The 19,760-nt window shown below is 40.9% G+C and overlaps 1 protein-coding gene and 1 pseudogene across 4 annotated transcripts in view; one reads left to right on the top strand and one right to left on the bottom strand.

Moving 5' to 3' along the window:
* The window catches only part of SYNE2 (spectrin repeat containing nuclear envelope protein 2), a 307,352-nt gene that overhangs the window by 249,915 nt on the left and 37,677 nt on the right, over positions 1-19,760 (bottom strand). For 3 of the 4 annotated variants that reach the window (XM_045810585.2, XM_045810589.2, XM_045810586.2), the window contains exon 2: positions 7,199-7,328. In XM_045810585.2, the coding sequence (XP_045666541.2) occupies positions 7,199-7,277 (79 nt within the window). In that variant the 5' untranslated portion in view covers positions 7,278-7,328. Of the gene's footprint in view, positions 1-1,025; positions 1,075-7,198; positions 7,329-19,760 lie in introns of those variants that run through there. The other variant, XM_045810587.2, reaches the window with a different exon arrangement.
* On the top strand, positions 7,667-8,746 carry LOC123800596 (ubiquitin-like protein 5 pseudogene; annotated as a pseudogene).

Genomic DNA, 19,760 nt, shown 5'->3' with positions numbered 1-19,760 from the left:
ACAAAACCAAAGTTCCCAGAAGCCAAAACTGTATATATACAACCCAAGAAAAAAAAATTTCTTCTCTCTTAAAGAGACTATACAGTGCAAATACTACGGCTTGCAGAGCTCTTTTATTTTTCACTTAATCGGAACATTTTAAGACTATAAAACTTTACAGTATTAAGGCAAGTTATCTTCCAAGACAACACAGCAAAAGACACCATCAGCTGCTATGATATCAGGAACTCTCTGGAAGCTTTTGTGTTGGGACAATACAGCACTGATAGTCAGTGAAGAACCATAATTTGATTATTGTCTCTGGGTATAACAATCACCTAATTCCTAAAAAAAAAAAAAAAAGACCCCAGAGATGATTTGCTTTTATTCCTAATAACTGAGCAGTCTGAACTGGTTACAGAAGCAGAAATACTTCCTCATAGCGCATGTCCTTCCCTTACTCCTCATTCACCATTTCCATCAAAATTCCACAGGGGGGACCCTGGCTGTAAAAGGTAGAAATTCCACCCAGAAGCCTTTTATTAATCCCATTCCTCTTTCTCAGAATTTACATGGTTTCATTCACTTGCCATCATAAAGTAAACAGAATTTCTCTCAGAAACACAATACTAAAACACTTCTGAGCCCACAAACACCATAAACACACCTCCCTGCCCCAGGTCTAAAGAGATCCATGTTTCCATCCTCTCTCACTGATTTTCCTGAACACTGAACAATTCTTCTAATTCAGGGTGCTTTATATTTTCTTTATATTGGAAATGACCACTCATTTATTCATTACACAGTTGTTTACTGAAAGCCTAAAATATGTCAGAAATGTCACTGGCACTAAAGATGCAGGAGTATCCTAGGCAGGGCACCTAATACACACTGGGAGGAACTCAGAAGGCTATTAAAGTGGGTGATGTCCAAAGACGAGAGGAAACTCAAGGATAAAAAAACAATCACAAGAGGTTCAGCAAGAAGTTCAGGGAAGTTCTTACGAAAATGGTTGATTTTTACAGTGAGAGGAATAGATAACTCACCTTGCAGATAATATTGTACGGAATACACTTTCATTCTTCACCTCTCTACACCTGAAATGTGCAAAGATATCCAGACAGCATATTCAGTCATATTTTGGTTAAATTTTATGTTGGATCCAAAACTGGGAGCAAGATGACTTCGTTACGTAAGAGTAATTAAATCTGCTGCATTCCCAGCCCGTTTTCCGACTTTCACATGATACGGACAAGCGGAAGCTCACCTGGATCACACGCTTCTTGAAGGTGCTCAATCTATTCACATCGCTGTCCCCTTAACAACAAGCCTACTGCACATGGTCGGTGTTGGTGTTTACTGAGCAACCGAATAAAATTAAACATTACATCACATTATTATGCTTATTATCTAGCCCGATGCACATGAATAATGTCTAAAAATATCACATACATTGAAAGCCTCTCTTCGATGGATACTCGGTAAATAATGAATAAATGTCAATGGAGTAATAACCTAACCACAGGGACCGGTGTTCCGCTCTCAAGCCCTACCTAGTAATGTCTGTCCCGAAGGCAGAGAGAGTTTTTTTAGTCTTTTAAAATACATCATCTGGAAGATAACACTAAATCAAACATATGAGCATTGTTCGAAATGACACAGGAACTGGGCTGAACGTGATTTTATACAGGTTCCCGCGGTTTTGGCAGGACGGCCTGCAAGTTAACTCCTCGCCCGCCCGGCAGTGGCAAGCGTCAGGGAAGACACACTCCTTCCTAGTTCTTTGTCTAATTAATGCTACTGCTCTGTATTCAAATGCTATTTTTCGAAAGCACGGACCTACCTCATTGCTGAAAACAATTTGCTCTTGTTACGTGAATTGGTCACACCCCTTTGCCGCCAACAAACTATTCTATTTACATGTTCTAAAGAAATCACTGAAATCTGAAATATATCAAGAGAGTGTGCAGAGCAGTTCCAGAGCGCCGTAGATGCTGTTTACAATAGCACCGGGTGAGTCAGCCTAGCCCGGCAATTTCACTTACTACTAATCTGACTTTTAAATGGAACCTCTACCTGTGTCGTGATTTCACTCTTTCCATGACATGAAGTTCTCCGGAAAGAGCTTCCTTGTAAGCGGCATATTTTATCTACAACAATTTACTTCAAGCACATTCATAACATCCCGTGGCCGCCTTCTTTGATGCTATGCAATACTTAGTGAAAACACACTAAACAGAAAGAGAGCTCATGTGGACGTGATCGCTGCTATTGCTATTACCCCAAGCAGCTCAGCTTCTAGACCCAAGAGCCTCTCTGTTAGGATCCATATTCGGCAGTTTCAGAATCCCGCCGAGTCTTCCACCCTGACGGTTTTCATATCTGTCCCTACATTCGGATTCACTGCTTACCTCTAATCCAGGCAGATGTTACCCAACACCAGCTGTTTGCAAACCTTTCCGACTGGTTTCTCCAACTCCACTCTCTGGCCCGCTTCAAGTCTTCCTACACCGCGAAGCCAGACTGACCTCCTAAAGTACAGCTTTGACCTCCAACCATACTCTCCCTCCCAAGCCCGGGTAGCTATCCCCTGCCTAAAGGCGAAAATCCCCAGACTTCTTGGGCGTGAAGTCAGCTCCCTCAGGGTTCTTAATCTCAGAAATACTACTGAAGAAATTCCTACTTTGGTCTCAAATTAAATTGAATGGCAAAGAAAGTCCCTTCCAACTTGATCCCTTACTGCTGTTTCTACAATCATATTTACCCAATACTCCGAGGATTTGTTCCCTCAACACATCTTTCCTCCCCTGAAGAGCTCAGCCCAGGTGTTTCATACAAAATATGTATTTATTATTTTCTTAGGATAAAGAGGAAGGAAGCACCTGTTATTTTGCTAGATAACAAAGCCAATGGAAAAATTTAAAGAAATTATATAATGGACACTTTGGTAAAGCAAATAATTTTTTTAAATAGTTGTTTATTATTGTCATAGCCTGAACTTTCATGTATCATTTTATTTAAAATGTGGACCAGCTGTAGTAGTACAAAATGCACTAAACTAAGATAAATTCCATTTTTACATTAATCTGCTCAAATTCACCAGTGCCATTTCTTTCCCTTCCCAACAATCCAATCATTTCAATGCTATGCTCCTTACTAGACTGAGAACATAAATATCTCCCTCCAATAAGGGCCTTCAAAAATCCCTTCATACCGTTCATAAGGACATTTGCTCAAAGATCACACAAAAAATGAACAAAAAGCAACATGAAGTTGCTTGTTTGTTGTCCTGCTCTATGAATCTCAGCACAGCACTGCCTGATTTCCTGGGCCTGATTCATCGCAGGCCCTGCAAACACGGAAATCTGTTTTCATAGCATATCAACGATGACTCACTACATTTCAATGCAGACATCTTAATTTTTTCTTGCGTATATTACTCCAAGTCAGGGTATGGCATAATTATCTTATCTTAGATATGTTTGGCTAAAATAAAGTAGGCGTTATAAATTAAATAGGTCTCTGTCTCTAAAAAAATGTTCTGCAATTAGAAGAAAAAAACTTCCTTACGAGCAGTGACCCTGAGCCTATCATATTACACAAAATCTCTTTTCTCATATTACTCTAAGGATCATTAAGCACATGTGAATTTTGTGAAGTACAAGTCTGATAACATAATGTACAAAGCCAAATGCTTTTAAGACTATTGCCAGCAGCCTGTCATTCAGGAGTAGCTAAGGGACATAATATCGTCCATCAATTTTTTGTCCAAATAGCTAATAATCCTGCTATGAAACCAAAGTTACCTTTAGAAATATATATAAGTTCCTTCTTCCCTCCCTCCCTCTCTTCCTTCCTTCCCTCTTTCTTTCCTTCTTTCTTCAACTCAGGCTGAAAGAATTATAAATCTGCTAATAATAATATAGAACTTAACCTTGAGAAATCTATTCATTTCACAGTTAAGCCATCATTCTATCGTCATGGGAACTTCCGGGGTGACATCCCTGAGTGTACCTGGCTAATGTGAGCAGCACTTACCTGGTGTAAATCTGACTACATTACAGTATTGGCTTTCCACCCCTCCCCCCATAGGGCAATGCGCCCAGCACCATGTTCCCCTAAATGGGTCATAAAGAAAAATCATTCACATTGGTGGTGCATGTATCTCACATTCCCATTGCCACACAGCCCATATTCACCTCTTACTGTAAAGCAATTGTATTAACCTAGTATAATTCAAAACATGCTATAAGAAAACACTCATTTCTCAATAACTTGCAAATTATTTTGAGCTACTTGCAAACCTGAGGTCATTAATGTTACTTGAAGATGCCCGTCCATCTAAAGGATGTAAAAGTTTACTATGGATTAAGATTTAAGTAGATTTTCCAAAGAGAGCGTTAGGGAAATTCCTTTTTCAAATTGTTCTTTGAAATGTGTCTACATGTGTTGACACGTGAGGGGGTATGGTGCAGTGGTAAGAAAGCTACCCTCCAGGTCAAACCCCAGCTCTGCTGCTCACCAGCTATGTGACTCTGGGAGACTCATTCCATCTTCCTGAGCCACAGCTTCCTTCTCCGTACCTCGAAGATAAAAATATCTGAGGATTGAATGAGATCATGTGCCTAAGATTGCTGTGTAAGCTACAGCTTGTGACATAAAAGTCTTGGAGTGAACTGCAGTGGGGAAGAAAACATTATGAAATATAATTATAATGTAATTATAATACTATAATATAAACTTACAATACTACAAGCGCTAAAATAAGTACCTTGGGAGAACAGAAGGGAGTGCGAATCTCAGCCAAAGAGAGAGCAGGGCTCAGGAGGAGGCTGAGTCTGGCTGACTTTGGGATGGATAAGGGGTAAGCAAGCTGGACTTCTTCCAGCGGGAGGAGGACGAAGGGGGCATGCGGGGGGACAGCCTGAACCAAAGCAACAGGTAGAGGGAGTATGGCCCCTTGGGCAGCCAAACAGCTAGACCACGGGGTGCTGATGGGGGTGAGGCGGGAGATGAGGGCAGAGAAGAAGGAGCACTAACCAGTGAACCACACCGAGAAGTCTAGACTATCCTCCATGTGATGGGAAACCACGGACTAGAATTGTCAAAACAAACAACAACAAAAAAAACGGTAAAAACCAGACTCTGGTTGACAACTTTTTTCTATACACTAAGCAGTTTCTACTCTAGCGGTGTGCTCCCAGACAAGAAACCTTTTGGGACAAAGATTTCGACTGTAAATATATAAAAAGAAGTGATGATGCATTTATTCAACTCCTTCTGTGTCAGGTACTGAGCGAGGCCCTTCGTGTGCATTATGCATAATTGCTCATCTTCAAAACACAGGTGCAACACAGGCATTACCATCCATATTTTAAATATGAGGAAACTGAGACTCAAAACAGGTGAAGTCTTTTGTCCAAGTTCAAAAAACTAGTAAGTGCCAGAGCCAGCAACAGAAATTAGGTTTACCTTACTATTCACTGAGGCGCTCTCTTCCTGATACGTTTCAGGTCACATGAGTTATTACTCACATGCAACCAAAACTTCAGAGAAAAACAAGAACATCAGGGCTTTCTTTCCAGTTCAATGAAAACTGTTTTAATGTAATTTTATTTGAAATTCCAGTAGGGTTAATGTATAAGTGTTACATTAGTTTCAGGTGTACAGTACAGTGACTCAGCACTTCCACGCGCCACCCAGCGCCCTCCTTAATCCCCAGCGCCTCTTGTACCCATCCCCCCACCCAGTTAAGTGAAAATTTAATTCCAGTTACTTATGGATATCATATGACACCATAAAAAATGTACTTACCGATAATTTTTAAAATTCTTACCTCGAGTAACTACTTCAACACATCACGTTTCTTAGTCTACACAAATTACATGATATTTATTTTTAAAAGCCTGATACATGTAGCCATAGCTTATCGCAATAGCTCTTGACCCCAAAGTCAAGAAGCTAATCGCTCAAAAACATATTTTTAATTAAAAAGAAAGTATCAGAAAAGAAAGTCATTTTGGGATCGTTGCCATGAATGACTCAAATACAAGGAGTGTACAGCAATGGCAACTGTAGTTAGTAATACCGTATAGAATACTTGAAAATTGCTAAGAGAGCAACTCTAAAAAGTTCTCGACCTAAGAGAACAAAATCTATAATTATGCATGGTAATGGATATTAACCAGACTTACTGTAGCGATCATTTCACAGTATATACAGATATTAAATCATTATGTTGTATGCCTGAAACTAGTAAGATGTTGTGTGTCAATTACACCTCAATAAAAAAGTAAAAAATGAAATAAAAATAAACAACTCAAAATCCATGGCTTCTAAGTAACATTCTAAGAATGGCCTATAAAACTACATAATCTTGGGGTGCCTGGGTGGCTCAGTCGGTTAAGCATCTGACTCTTGATTTCTGCTCAGGTCATGATCCCAGGGTCCTGAGATCGAGCCCCATGCCAGGCACTGCATGCAGCATGAGGTCTGCTTGTCCTTATTCCTCCGCTCCTCCCCCGTTCTCTTTCTCTTTCTCTGTCTCTGTCTCTCTCTCAAATAAATAAATAAATAAATAAATAAATAATAAAACTGCACATAATCTTAAAGATTACTTTAAAATACACCGCCTCATAAATATTTTCAAAGGCTTACCATGGCCTTATTTCTTCTACACTAGCTAACTTTACTCAGCTCCAAGATTTGCCTTATCAACAAGGGTGAAAAGTCTAATGAATTTTCAAGGTACAAAACAAGTATTGCCAAACGCACGAGAGGTACTAAAACAACCCAATACAGAGAGTGTTGAGTCTGCACAGACGCACACACGATTCACAGGACTGAAGGGCTTTCGCTTATGATCATACTACTTACTATTCTTTTCTTTTTGGGCAACATAAGGATGCACATCTAAAAGGGGCGATGCAAAAAGATGCAAAATAAGTGCAAACAATTCCAAGCAAACCACGGTTAACTGTTTTCAATACAAATAAAATACATACACTCAGCGTGAGACACCGTGATACCAAATTCCTTCCAGGTATCTCTGACTTTCTTAGAGAGCTGAGGCAGCAATAAAGACATTTACATACACTGAAAGGCTCTACAACTGGAAAACTACCTAAGAGAGACGGAAAGCAGTAGATGGAAAGATGAGGGTAAAGTTTCCCCAGCGACTACGGGTGTTACCCCCACCCAATCTTCCAATCGTAATTACCTTGCAGTGAAATATGGCGATCATCGATGCCCAAGGAAACCTGTTCATCCTCGGTGGGCGGCACAGGACTAGATGCCATCCTTTGACTCAACGGAGATTATATCATGTCCATCTCAGTTAAAGAAGGGAACTAAAAGTAAAAGGAATAAATGCTCGTTAGCGACTCTGCAAGCCTGCATTTCCAGTAAACACTCATTGCCGGAGAGCAACAGCAAATGAAAACTGCCCTTCGAAAGAAGCAGTTTCTAGTGAGTATTTCCGTAGTTCATGAGGAACAAAGTGACTACGCCTTCTTTTTTGAATCATAATCAAGATTTTGCCCTGTGACCTATCCGAGTTGCTGGCAGGACTCCCAACGAGCTAGCGCTGTGGCTTCTACCCTGGTGGGAGAAGGAAAGCTCCCGGGTGAGATTCCATAACTTGCTTAGAGGAAGCAAAGTTGACACAAACTGACATCTTAGGCGTTGTATGTATTTTATTGTCGCCTTCAACCTGCAAGGATTTTCTTTGTAACTTTTTATTTAACTTAGTTCCTTTCTGCTCCATAAATGTTGCCATTCACTGGAAACAATAACTGAGCTTGCACAGCTGGCAAAGTGAAACTACAAAAAAAGTCTATCAAAAAGAATGTTTTGATGAGGTTACCTATTATACTGAACTATTTTCCCAAGCACGCACTTTTCCACACATTGCTTTCTCAACCCCCACTTTGACTCTTCAAGAATCCTTCCAGTAAGAGTTAATTCTTGCCCTGCAACTCCACTGCTTCATGTGTGTATATGCCACTATTTGTATCCTGGCGGCGGGAAAAACTTGACTTTTCCCACACAGATGATGACTCTCTTATCAAAATAAACCTAACCAAATATATAAAAATATAAAATGTATTAGGGAGTGAATAGAAGAATGGATAAATGTACGGATACCTGATCAAGCAAATATAGCAAAACATTAGTGGCAGAATCTACATGTTCAGTATATTGCGGGTGTTTACTGTAAAAGCCTTTACCTTTCCTGTATGTTAGAAATTCTTTTTAATAAAGTATTGGGAGGGAGACAACTAAAAATACATAAGCCTGAGGCCGACAGCTAGATACAATCAATCATACCCAATGGACCATTTTATGCAAAGAATAAAAATTATCCAACAGTTAATGCCAGAGCCAGACTTCAAAAATCTTCCGGCCCTTGAGTGAAGAGGTTGCGGCATTGGCGGGTTTCAGGCATTTCCAGCTCCAGACAGGACGATCGAGGTTGTTTGCAACGATCGGCTAGGGAAGAAGGTCCCCGTTAAGCGCAACACTGATGAAAAATTGGAGGACCTTAAAAAGCTGATCGCAGCCCAAAATGGCACCCATTGGGACAAGGTCGTCCTGAAGAAATGGCACATGATTTTTAAGGACAACATGTCTCTGGGGGGACTACGAAATCTAGGATGGGATAAACCTGCAGCTTTAATACCAACAGAGAGTTCCTTCCGCCTGCCTGTCCTGCTCTCTCCTCTTCTCCCATCCTCACCCTCACGCTGGTATGGATGCCTGTTTTTAAAAACTCATGTTACTATCTTAGAAGTTGTAAAAAAAAAAAAAAAAAAAAGAAAGAAAGAAAGAAAGAAAGAAAGAAAGAAAGAAAGAAAAAGAAAAAAAAAAGAAAACCAACTTTCAATTTTGTTTCTCCACTCTGTTTATCATCCAAATCTCCTCTATTATCTCTCCCATGGATCACTGTTGTGAAAGATTTTTACCTACCAAGTAAACTATTAATAATTAAATTGTTTTATCCTTGGAATGAAGATGAATTGGAGCCTGCCTGACTTAACGGTGTTACTACACTGAGTTGATATGCTTCTAACCAAAATGAAAAGGCTGTTCAAGTGAGCCTGTGCAGCTTGGCGATTGAAAAAGGTACAAACGTTCTCAGCTGTTGACGTATTGCGGACCTCAACTACCCCTTCCCATACCCAAAGGCTCCTGAACGCAAACTGAAGACAAAGCACTTTTCATGATGACAGGACAAAAACTGAACTCCAGGACGAGTCTCCTAAGGGTATCCACTATTCTGTGCCAAGACTATATTTTTAAAGGGGGGGGGGGGGGGGTAACAGCAATGGTAGCAGACACTTACATAGCACTTACCATACATGTTCTGAGCACTTTGCATATACAACCTCATTTAATCCTTACAACAACTGTAAGAGTTGGGTACGCTAATTATCCCCGTATTTGAAAAACCAAAACAAAATGTCACGTACAGTTTTCTATGGACACATAGCTAATAAATGATGGAACTAAGATTTGAATCCAGGTAGTTTTGGCTTCAGTCTATGCTCTTAACCAATACATGTTGGTCAATACCTCATAGAGCTGGCTAAAACAGCCATATTTTATTTATTCTTTTTTTCATTCGTTTACTCAACATGGGTTTAAACATGCTAGCTCCTGCTCTCAAGGAATTCAATCTTTTTTTTTTTTCTTTTTCTTTTTTTTTAGAGAGAGAGAATGCACATGCAAACAGGGCCGGGGAGGGATGGGGGGGAGAGAGAATCTTAAGCAGGCTCCATGCTCGACACAGAGCTCAATACAGGGCTTATCCCCACAACCCTGAGATCATGACCCAAGCTGAAATCAAGACTCAGTCCCCCAAACACGCCACCAGGTGCCCCAAGGAATTCAATTTTCTGAGAATGACAAATGAACACAATACTGAGTGAAATCCTCTAAGAAATGTATGCAGACGGTGCCGCGGAAGTAAAGGAGAAGGCGCGTCCCACACTTGAATACGGAGAGAGATGTGACTGTCAGGAGTGCACTTATTATAAAACAGCACTGCACTCCACATGACCCCATCAGCATTATTCAAATAATACCTTGAATTTAATAAGAATGTCTCTGAGAATCACTCATTGCCATTCATTGTTAATCAAATATAAGGTATTAAATGGAGAGGAAAGACTTTAAAGTAAAAACAGAACAATAGAGAACAAATTGATAACCAGAGAATCAACTGTTGCTGTGCTAGACGGGTAAGTAAGATTCACTACATTGCATATGAAAGTTGAAGAAAAAGAATGTATTAGTGAAAAGAAGTCTAAACCCTAAAATAACTACAGCTGACCCTTGAACATGGGTTTGAACTGCAGAGGCCCACTTGTACAAAGACATTTTGCAGCACTAAAAATAATTTTCTCTTATGATTTTTTAACATTTCTTTTTCTCTAGCTCACTTGATTATAAGACTATAGTATATAATACATATAACATATAAAATACGTGTTAATCGACCTTGTTATCAGTAAGGCTTCAACAGCAGGCTATTAGTAGTTAAGTCTGGGGAGAGTCAAAAGTTATACATGGATTTCCAACTGTGTGGGGGGTGGGGGGGAGGTCAGCACCTCTCACCCCCATGTTGTTCAAAGGTTCACTGTATTTGCCCAGGGGGGTTCTGTTTTTAACAGGGGAAATTTATTAGCAAACGAGTCAATAAAATACAATAATTTTTATTTACTGAGGAATTTCTTAGAGCTTCTAAAATACGTCCAGCAAAAGTAAAACTAAACTGGGACGCATGACTCAGCTGTTAAGTGTCAGCTTTTGGCTCAGGTCATGATCCCAGGGTGCTAGGATCAAGCCCCGCATCGGGCTCCTTGCTCAGCGGCTCCTCCCTCTGCCTGCCGCTCCCCCTGCTTGTGCTCTGTCTCTCTCTCTCTGACAGATAAATAAATAAAATCACTTGAAAAAAAGTAAAACTAAACTTTAAAGACTGAATCAGTTGGAAGTGTTAGATCATTAACCCAAACATTGCCTTAGTATAATTATTTCTCAAAACATGCTACAAAGGTCATAAGGACCTGACTGAAGACCATTTATGATGGTATTTCCAACACAACTGTTTTTGGGGAGAAACAGTCGACATCTCCAAAGAGGAATTTACTTGCAAAAAAGAGCCCATGAAAAACGGGAACAAAGTAGAAAAGGAAAGCTTTAAGAGATTTCTCAGGATCTGAATTGAGAAGCTAGAACGGGTGTGAAAAAGGCGGAAAGGGGAACATGTCCACGGGCTCACGGGAGTCACGAGGGTCTGGCAACCAAACTCCCCAAGGCCATCTCGTTTGTGTCCCAGCGTCCCTGTGCAGACACAATGGGCACAGAAGAGCCCTTCACAGCAGCTCCTCATAGCTTGACTGTTCCTTTTCAAATAAAAGCTACACCCAATTAAATGAAAAATCCAGGGATTAGAATGAAAATAATGGACCATCTTCAGGCACATACCCAAAGACTGGGTACGGAATTAATGTAGTGGCATTAAAGACTCTAAAATCAAGTGGAATGGTGTGGTATTGCATTTTTTAAAATTCATTTAAATTAATAGGCACACTTTTATAAATGGCTTAGCTATTTTGAAATGACTGTGGTTTGTTTAGGCAATAGATCTTAATAGTCTTCTGGTGTCTCTAAAACCTCGAGCACTAGAGAATTTCCATTTTTTAAAGAAATGTTGGGGGGCGCCTGGGTGGCTCAGTCCCTTACGCTTCTGCCTTCCACTCAGGTCATGATCCCAGGGTCCGGGGATCGATCCCCACATCCGGCTCCCTGCTCAGTGGGGAGTCTGCTTCTCCCTCTCCCTCTGTCCCTCCCCTGCTTGTGCACCCACGCTCTCTCAAATGAATAAATTAAATATTTTTAAAAATGTTGGCATTTACTTTGGATTATTATGATTAGAATTTTTTTCAACACAAAAATAAAATTTGAAGAGATTATTTCTCATGAACAGAATTATGGATGATTTTTATTTCCTTCCTTTTGTTTATCTGCATTTTTGAAATTTCAAATGGTGAACGCATATTTCTGCTGCAATAAGAGAAACATGTTTGCTTTCATTTTAATGGAAGGACAAGGAAATGGGGAATAAGGTATTCAGTTCAGGGTCAGTTCTCCAAATGACCTGCGATGGAACATGCATATGTGCGCCTTTATAATGAGGGAAATACGCCCTTGACACAAGTTAAATATTAGAAAACTTTCATGGCTTTGTCAGAAATTTCTGGAAAAGATTCCTAAAAATCTTTTTCATAGCTCAACAGGTCTCTTATTTTTGAGCACTGGAAAATGCACGGTGTCAGCAGGAGGACAGGGACCTCTACTTCATCTTCAGAGGCTGATCAGAGGGTAGGGCATGGCAGGACCAAGCAGGTGCACTCAGGGAATTCTTAAACAGGATGATTTCAAGGTCATCCTTTTTCCTAGTCTTCGTCTGCACCACGTTATTTATGACCCACCATGTTATTTATGCAATTCCAAAGGATGTCCCTTTGTTGGCTGAGTTACAGAGCTATTCCTAGCAACTGACAGTTACAGCTTTGATCTGCTTACAAGCTCACGGAAGAAAGTTGGTGGCACATACGCAGTACGTTTCTTCATCTTTTTCCCATCAACTTCTCTCAGTTCTGTTACCACCTACCCTTTCATCATCACTGAACCAGAAGCTACTGGCACAAATTCGCAGACCAGGTGATTTGTCTAATTGAAGAACAGTTGACATACAATATTATGTTAGTTTCACACGTACAACATGGTGATTCCACAAGTCTACACATCATACTGTGCTCGCCACAGGGGAGCTACCGTGTCAGTACACAACCTATTATAACACTGTTGACTACACTTGCTCTGTTGTCTCTCTCACTGCCCTGTACCCATTCTGTGCATCCCCCCACATCTCTCCCCTCTGGCAACCATCGGTTCGTTCTCTGTATTTATGGGTCTGTTTCTGCTCTTTGTTTGCTTAGATTCTGCGTGAAGGTGAAATCATATGGTACTTGTCTTTCTCTGACTTATTTCACCAGCATAATACCCTCTAGGTCCAACCATGTTGTCTCAAATGGCAAGATGTCATCTTTTTTTATCACTGCATAACATTCCATCGTATTCTACACCACATCTTTACCCATCCATCCATTGATGGACACCCGAGTAGCTTCTGAATCTTGGCTATTGTAAATACTGCTGCAATAAACAGGGGGGCTTTTTTTTTTTTTTTTGAATTAGTGTTTTGGTCTTCTTTGGGTAAATACCCAGTAGTGGAATTACTGAATCATACGATGTTTCTATTTGTAATGTTTTGAGGCACCCCCATACAGTGGTTGCACCAGTTTGCGTTCCCACCAGCGGTGCGTGAGGGTTCCCTTTTCTCCACCTCTCCACCAACACTTGCGATTTCTTGCCATATTGATTCTAGCCATTCTGACAGGTGCGAGGTGGTATCCCATTGTGGTTTTGATCTGCACTGCCCCGGTGAGGAGTGACGTTGAACATCTTCTCACGTGTCTGTCGGCCACTTGGATGTCTTTGGAAAAATCAGACCCAGTAATTTTTAAGCTTCGTGCTGCTATCTCTTTTCGGGTGCTTTACCTTTCTAATGACCACCACAAAATGCCGGCACAATCAATTCTAACTATTCACTACACTTTCGGAAAACAAATATGTAGCAATTCCCCGGATATAACCCTGCTGTGCTTGTTAGCTCACAACAAAGCAGTGTCGCGCAGCAGCCAATAGCAGCTGTGCGCTCACCCACCCACGCCAACCGCGGTGACAACAGTCTGGCTGAATGTAGCCACTTCCCTAAAAGAGCCTTGTGTTGGCCTTGACCAAGTCCGAACTGCTCTGAACTGCAGTGTCCACGGCTACAGAATGGGAATGATAGTGTGTATCTCATAGGGTAGCTGTTGGAATTCAATTTAAAAAGCACATGAAACTTAAAAACCACAGTAACAACTAACATTTACTGAGTACTTACCAGGGTAGATGCACGACAGTATATAAATGGTATTTACTCTGATCTGTGAAAAGAATTTATCAGGATTCTAGCATTTCTTTTTTTTTTTTTTTTAAGATTTTATTTATTTATTTGACAGAGAGACAGCCAGCGAGAGAGGGAACACAAGCAGGGGGAGTGGGAGAGGGAGAAGCAGGCTCATAGCAGAAGAGCCCGATGTGGGGCTCGATCCCATAACGCCAGGATCACGCCCTGAGCCAAAGGCAGATGCTTAACAACTGAGCCATCCAGGCACCCCATGGATTCTAGCATTTCTTAATCAGCAGTAAAAATTAAAACCTCATCACAATAGTAAAATGAAAAGTAAAATAAATAAATAAATAAAAAATAAAGGATGACAACTTCCCAAACTATGAACACTGATGTGCTAAATTAGCACAGATCTAGAAAGCCTGCACTAAGTGATTATCTTTCCTTTCCATCAGTACCTTCTAACCTTGAAATTCTGCCCTGCTACCACACACGGAAATTTTCTAAAGATCATAATTCCCCCAGCGAACTCTTCCTGCTTTTGTTACCACCAGGATGCCAATCTCCCCAAAGCCCTGCGTATGTCTTTAAGTTATAAGTATGGACAATGGTTTGGGTTCCTTCTTTTCCATATATATTCATTCCTTTAGTCATCACCTGTGCCCATGACTTCATTATTTTGCCCCTAAATTGCTACCAAAGATTCCTCGCTTTCCTATTTACTCCCGCTTCCCTATCTCTGTCTTTGAAGAATCCCTAAGAGGAGTGGAACATGGTGGCAAGAGATAGAGCAGAAGTTGAGGATGAAACATAGGACTAAAAACAAACAAAACAGTATGTTGGAGATCAGGGCTGAGAGCAAGATTTTAGACAAGTCTCCACAGCAACAGTAGGACCCCCAGCTCTTCCAAAAGCACCAGCAGCCAGACCTATTCTCCAGATCCCTAGCTGGACCCACAGGTGGGATTTCAGAGGATCCTGTCCTGCATCAGGATCCACCCCCCCCAGAAAAGACCTCCAGACACTGATATGTGGGATTCCTAAATGGAAAGGTCAGTTTCCTGCACATCACCCTACTGTGAAATTCCATTAATTGGCTTTTTCATTCCTCACTCTTAAATATGAGCCAAAGATAACCAGACATCGAGGGAAAGCTTCCAAGAATGAAAGATATCAAAACAAACCCAAAAGAGGAATCTAGAGGCAAATGTAGGAAAGAAAAGAAAACTTAAGGGAAAAAATAAAAACTGAAATTGATCATAGTTGACTTTTTTTTTAAAAAGGACCCCATAAAATGAACTTTATTTTAAAACTCATAAAAAGCTTCACAATATCAGTTACAAATAGAATCACCATTTCTTCCATTTTACACCTTCACATGACAATGTACATAACAAAAGATATATTTTAAAGGTTTTGTTTTGCATATCACTAACACATTTCACTAGCTTTTTCTTTACTCATTGGATTTTTAATAATACCAAAGCAGCAAAAGAGTCTTTCCTTTGCTGTCCTACCTGCTACTCCCTTGCAGTGTACTCAATAAACTTCTATTTCCTTAAAAAAAAAAAAAAATACCCAAGCAAAAGTCATATTCTATTAGACAGAATTAATTTTAGAAAGCCCTTATGAGATCAGACTTAGTCTTGTTTATAAACACCCACACCCACACACATGATGAAATGAAGAGCAAAATGCAAGCAAACTACCTTGGCAGGAACAAACGTTTGAAGATTTTAAACATATCCCTCCTGAACGGCAGTGCAGTTCACTTTATTTCCTCCAAAGACAAAAGTCAATTTCACCCTCAGTGACACCAGTGCACGGAAGCTCGGTATGAATTCACGATTCCACCAGAATCTGTAAGTTACCAAGGCTAGCTTCCCGTTTGGGATCATAAAAACTACAGAGTTAGTAGGAGTGAAATGGGCAGCTGTATGAGGGTTCTGAGCGGGGGCGGGGAGACATGATTTGACTTATGTTTCAAAATGATCACCTGGACTGATAGGTTGGGAACAAAACATGGTACTAGGAATGAAATTAAAAGGTTATTACAGGATGGACGGATGGACAGATGGGTGGATGATAATAAATGAGAAGGCAAAGGGGGTAAAATGTTAAGGGTGGAATCTAGGTGTCGAGAATAAGAGTATTTGTGTAGAATTCTTTCAACTTTGTTGTATAGTTGAGAATTTTCATAATAAAATGCTAGGAGAAAAACGCTATTACAGAAATCCAGATGACGCTAGCTGGGACCAGGGCCACAGGAGTAGCAGTGATCAGTGGTCAGATTCTAAATATATTCTGAAGATGGGACCAACAAGATTTTCTGACGGATTTGATGTCATGTGTGAGAGAAAGAGGAGAATAAGAAATAACCAAAATTTTTGGCTTAAGCATGAGGAAGGATGGAGAAGCCATGAATTGAGGCAGAGAACAATGAAGGTGGGACAGGTCTGGGGACAATGTAGGAGTCCAGTTTTGAAATTTTAGATGTACACCACACAGCACAGCTTCAGTTCCAAGGGAAGGTTCCTGTTCTGTTTTGAATTCAGGTAACTTGGGCATATTCCTTTTTTTCCCCCAAAGCAAATGCTTCCTGCCCGGTGGAAAGGTAAACCAGGAACACCAAGTCAGGACCAAGAAAACGGAGCTGGGCAAGGCAGTAAGAGAGGAACAGGGTATCATGGGAAAAAAACACACAACCTTTTTCATGTCCTATTTTAAAAGATCAATGAAAGGGCTAGAATATAAAATAAGGACATCTCCCATAAATGAAAAAGAGAAAAATAAAAAAGAAATATAAAGCTGAAAGGACCAATCCAGTGGGCCTAACATCTAAGTGAGAACGTAGAGAGGGAAATAATCAAAGAAGTAATATAAGAAGATTTCCAGAAGGACAAGTGCTTCCATCTTATAAGAGCATACTAAGTATCCCCAAAAATATTTTTAAAAGACTCTCAGCAAAGCACATTATTGCAAAATTTCAGAAGAGCTAGGATAAAGAATCTCCCAGAGAGAAAAAAAATAGACCACACCCCAAGAAGAAAGAATCAGAACAGCATCAGACTTTTGTAGAACTATACTGGACAACAAAAGAGAGAGAGGAATACAGTAAAAGTTCTGAGAAAACCTAAACATAAAAGCTAAAACTATAGGGGCGCCTGGGTGGCACAGCGGTTAAGTGTCTGCCTTCGGCTCAGGGCGCGATCCCAGCGTTACGGGATCGAGCCCCACGTCAGGCTCCTCCACTATGAGCCTGCTTCTTCCTCTCCCACTCCCCCTGCTTGTGTTCCCTCTCTCGCTGGCTGTCTCTATCTCTGTCAAATAAATAAATAAAATCTTAAAAAAAAAAAAAAAGAAAGCAAGGAAGGAAGGAAGAAAGGAGGGAGGGAAGGAAGGAAGGAGGGAAGGGGGAGTTGTTAAATCATAAGCTACAATATGGCTGCCACGGAAGGAAGTAAGCCAGTCACCAAAAGACAAATACTGCCTGATTCCACTTGCATGAGATTCTGACAGTAGTCAAATTCACAGACACAGAAAGTAGAATGGTGGTTGCCAGGGGCTGTGGGAGGGGGAGTAGGGAGTTAATTGTATTAATTAACTTTCAATTAATTTTTAATTATTTAATGTGTATAGAATTTCAGTTTTGCAAGAAAAAAGAGATCTGGAGATGGATGGTGGGGATGGTTACACAACAATGGGAATGTACTTAATACCCCTGAACTGTACACTTCAAAATGATTAAAGTGGTAAATTTCATGTCGTACGTATTATTTACCACAATTTTAAAAAATCAGAAGATGATTTTCAACCTGTAATCTACATCCAGCTGAAGTATTAATCAAGTGTTAGGACATAAAAGAAATCCTTTCCAGACAAGCCAGTTTCCAAAAAATTCATGTCCTAGGCACTTGCTCTTAGAAAGCTACTGGCAGACTTACTCCAACAAAATAAAGTAAAACAAGAAAGAGGAAAGAAAGTATTCCAACAAAGGAGAAAAGTCAACTAAAAATGAGAAAAACAGACACTAGATCTCAAACACAGGAGAAAAAGGAAAGTTCCCACATGACTGCCACGCAGATCGGTGCAGAAATCAGCAGGGCTCGGATGGAGAGGTCTAGGGTGGGTGCTGGCAGGAGCAGGACATGGAAAGAGAGGACGGGCAGACAGGAAGGGGTGAAGAGACAGAGTGAAGAGCACCCAGACTGACGTCTCTGTGAACCTGAAGAACCATGACAGTGACCATGAAGCTAGAATTGCTGGAGGCTACAGCCAGAAGGTATTTGAATTAGTGATTTTGAAGACAGGGCAGCTCCTGGTAAAACAAAATTGCAATTTTAGGTCTGAGAAGCTTTAAGAAAAAAAGTTATACCTCCATTCGTTCCATAAAGAACTTAGGGTTTACAAAGACGTGTTCACCATCCTTCTAGGTGGAAATGCTGAGGAGTTTGGGAGAGAAGGGTTTAGGAAGCTCTCATCAGATGACCTCATTTTTCTCAGGAAAATAAGTGAGGTCATCTCTTGGGAGCAGGGGGAGCGAGGGTGGGGTAGGGTCCTTGAGAAATAAACGCTGCTTGGAACAGGCCACAGTCGAGAACCTGAACAAACCGACTAGAGACATACAAGGAGCTGGAGGGCAGGGGCACTGAGGCACGAACAGCGTTGGCTGCAAATGTACCCAAATAGCATTCTGGGTGGATGCGAGGTTCTCCTGGGAGGACTCAGCATCTGACTGCGGCTCAAGTGGGAGCAGCAACTGTTGGTGACTTCAACTTCTGCCAACTAAGCAATGCTCTAAAATTGCACAGAGGGGCACCTGGCTGGCTCAGTCGGTGGAGCATATGACTCTTGACCTTGGGGTTGTGAGTTCGATCCCCACATTGGGTGTAGAGACTACTTAAAAATAAAATCTAAAAAAAAAAAAACTATACAAAGACACAAAGAGACCTATTCAAGGTTGTTCATGGCAGAACCATTTACAACAGAAAAAAGTAGAATTAATCAAGTCAGTGGATAAACTGTGGTTGATTCATGCACGGAAGACGATGCCACAGCTGAAATGAATGACCGACCAGTATCAGCATGGTTATGTATCAAACTATAATGGGGTGGGGCGGGGGGAGGGAGCAAGTGCAGAAGAACTGATATACTATGAAGTCATTTATGTACTTTATATATAAATTTTACACACACACACACACACACACACACACACACACACACACAGTAGAAGAACAGAAACAGGGCCAGAAATGACACCCACCAACTGCATGCAGAGTGAGGGCAAAGGAACGGTGGGGGGCGGGGGGGGGGGGGGCTTCAGCTCCACAGTTCATATCTTCTTTTACCCAAAAACTGAACATTGAAGCAGGGAGTGCACTTTGGATGTTAAAACAGTTAACATTTCAAAATTCTAATAGAATTCCACTAAAGCTAGAGAAGAGAGACGAAATGCTTGAAAGCGCCCTAGATTCAGAGTCAGAAGAATCTGGCTTTAGTCCCCGCTCTGCCACGGACCACACGGCCTTGGATAATCATCAACTTCCCCAGTCCCGTTTCTTCATCTGTGAAATGAGGATAATGATTTTGTCTGAGCCAACTCCTAGCCTCTCAGGTTCTTGCCAAAGACTCTAACCCGAGTTCTCGGCCGCACGTTTTAAACCAGTGGATTACAAGAAACAACAGTCACGGAGGAATGCCTGAAAGACCAAGCGTCCACCCATTCCTGGATGTTGTCTTTGGATCCCGTCCAGCC

Source organism: Ursus americanus, chromosome 26 (genome assembly GCF_024610735.1).
Source record: "Ursus americanus isolate L20-20 chromosome 26, mUrsAme1.1.p, whole genome shotgun sequence".
NCBI lineage: Eukaryota > Metazoa > Chordata > Mammalia > Carnivora > Ursidae > Ursus > Ursus americanus.
The sequence above is the reverse complement of the archived record's forward strand: the minus strand, read 5'-3'. Positions and strand labels throughout refer to the sequence as shown.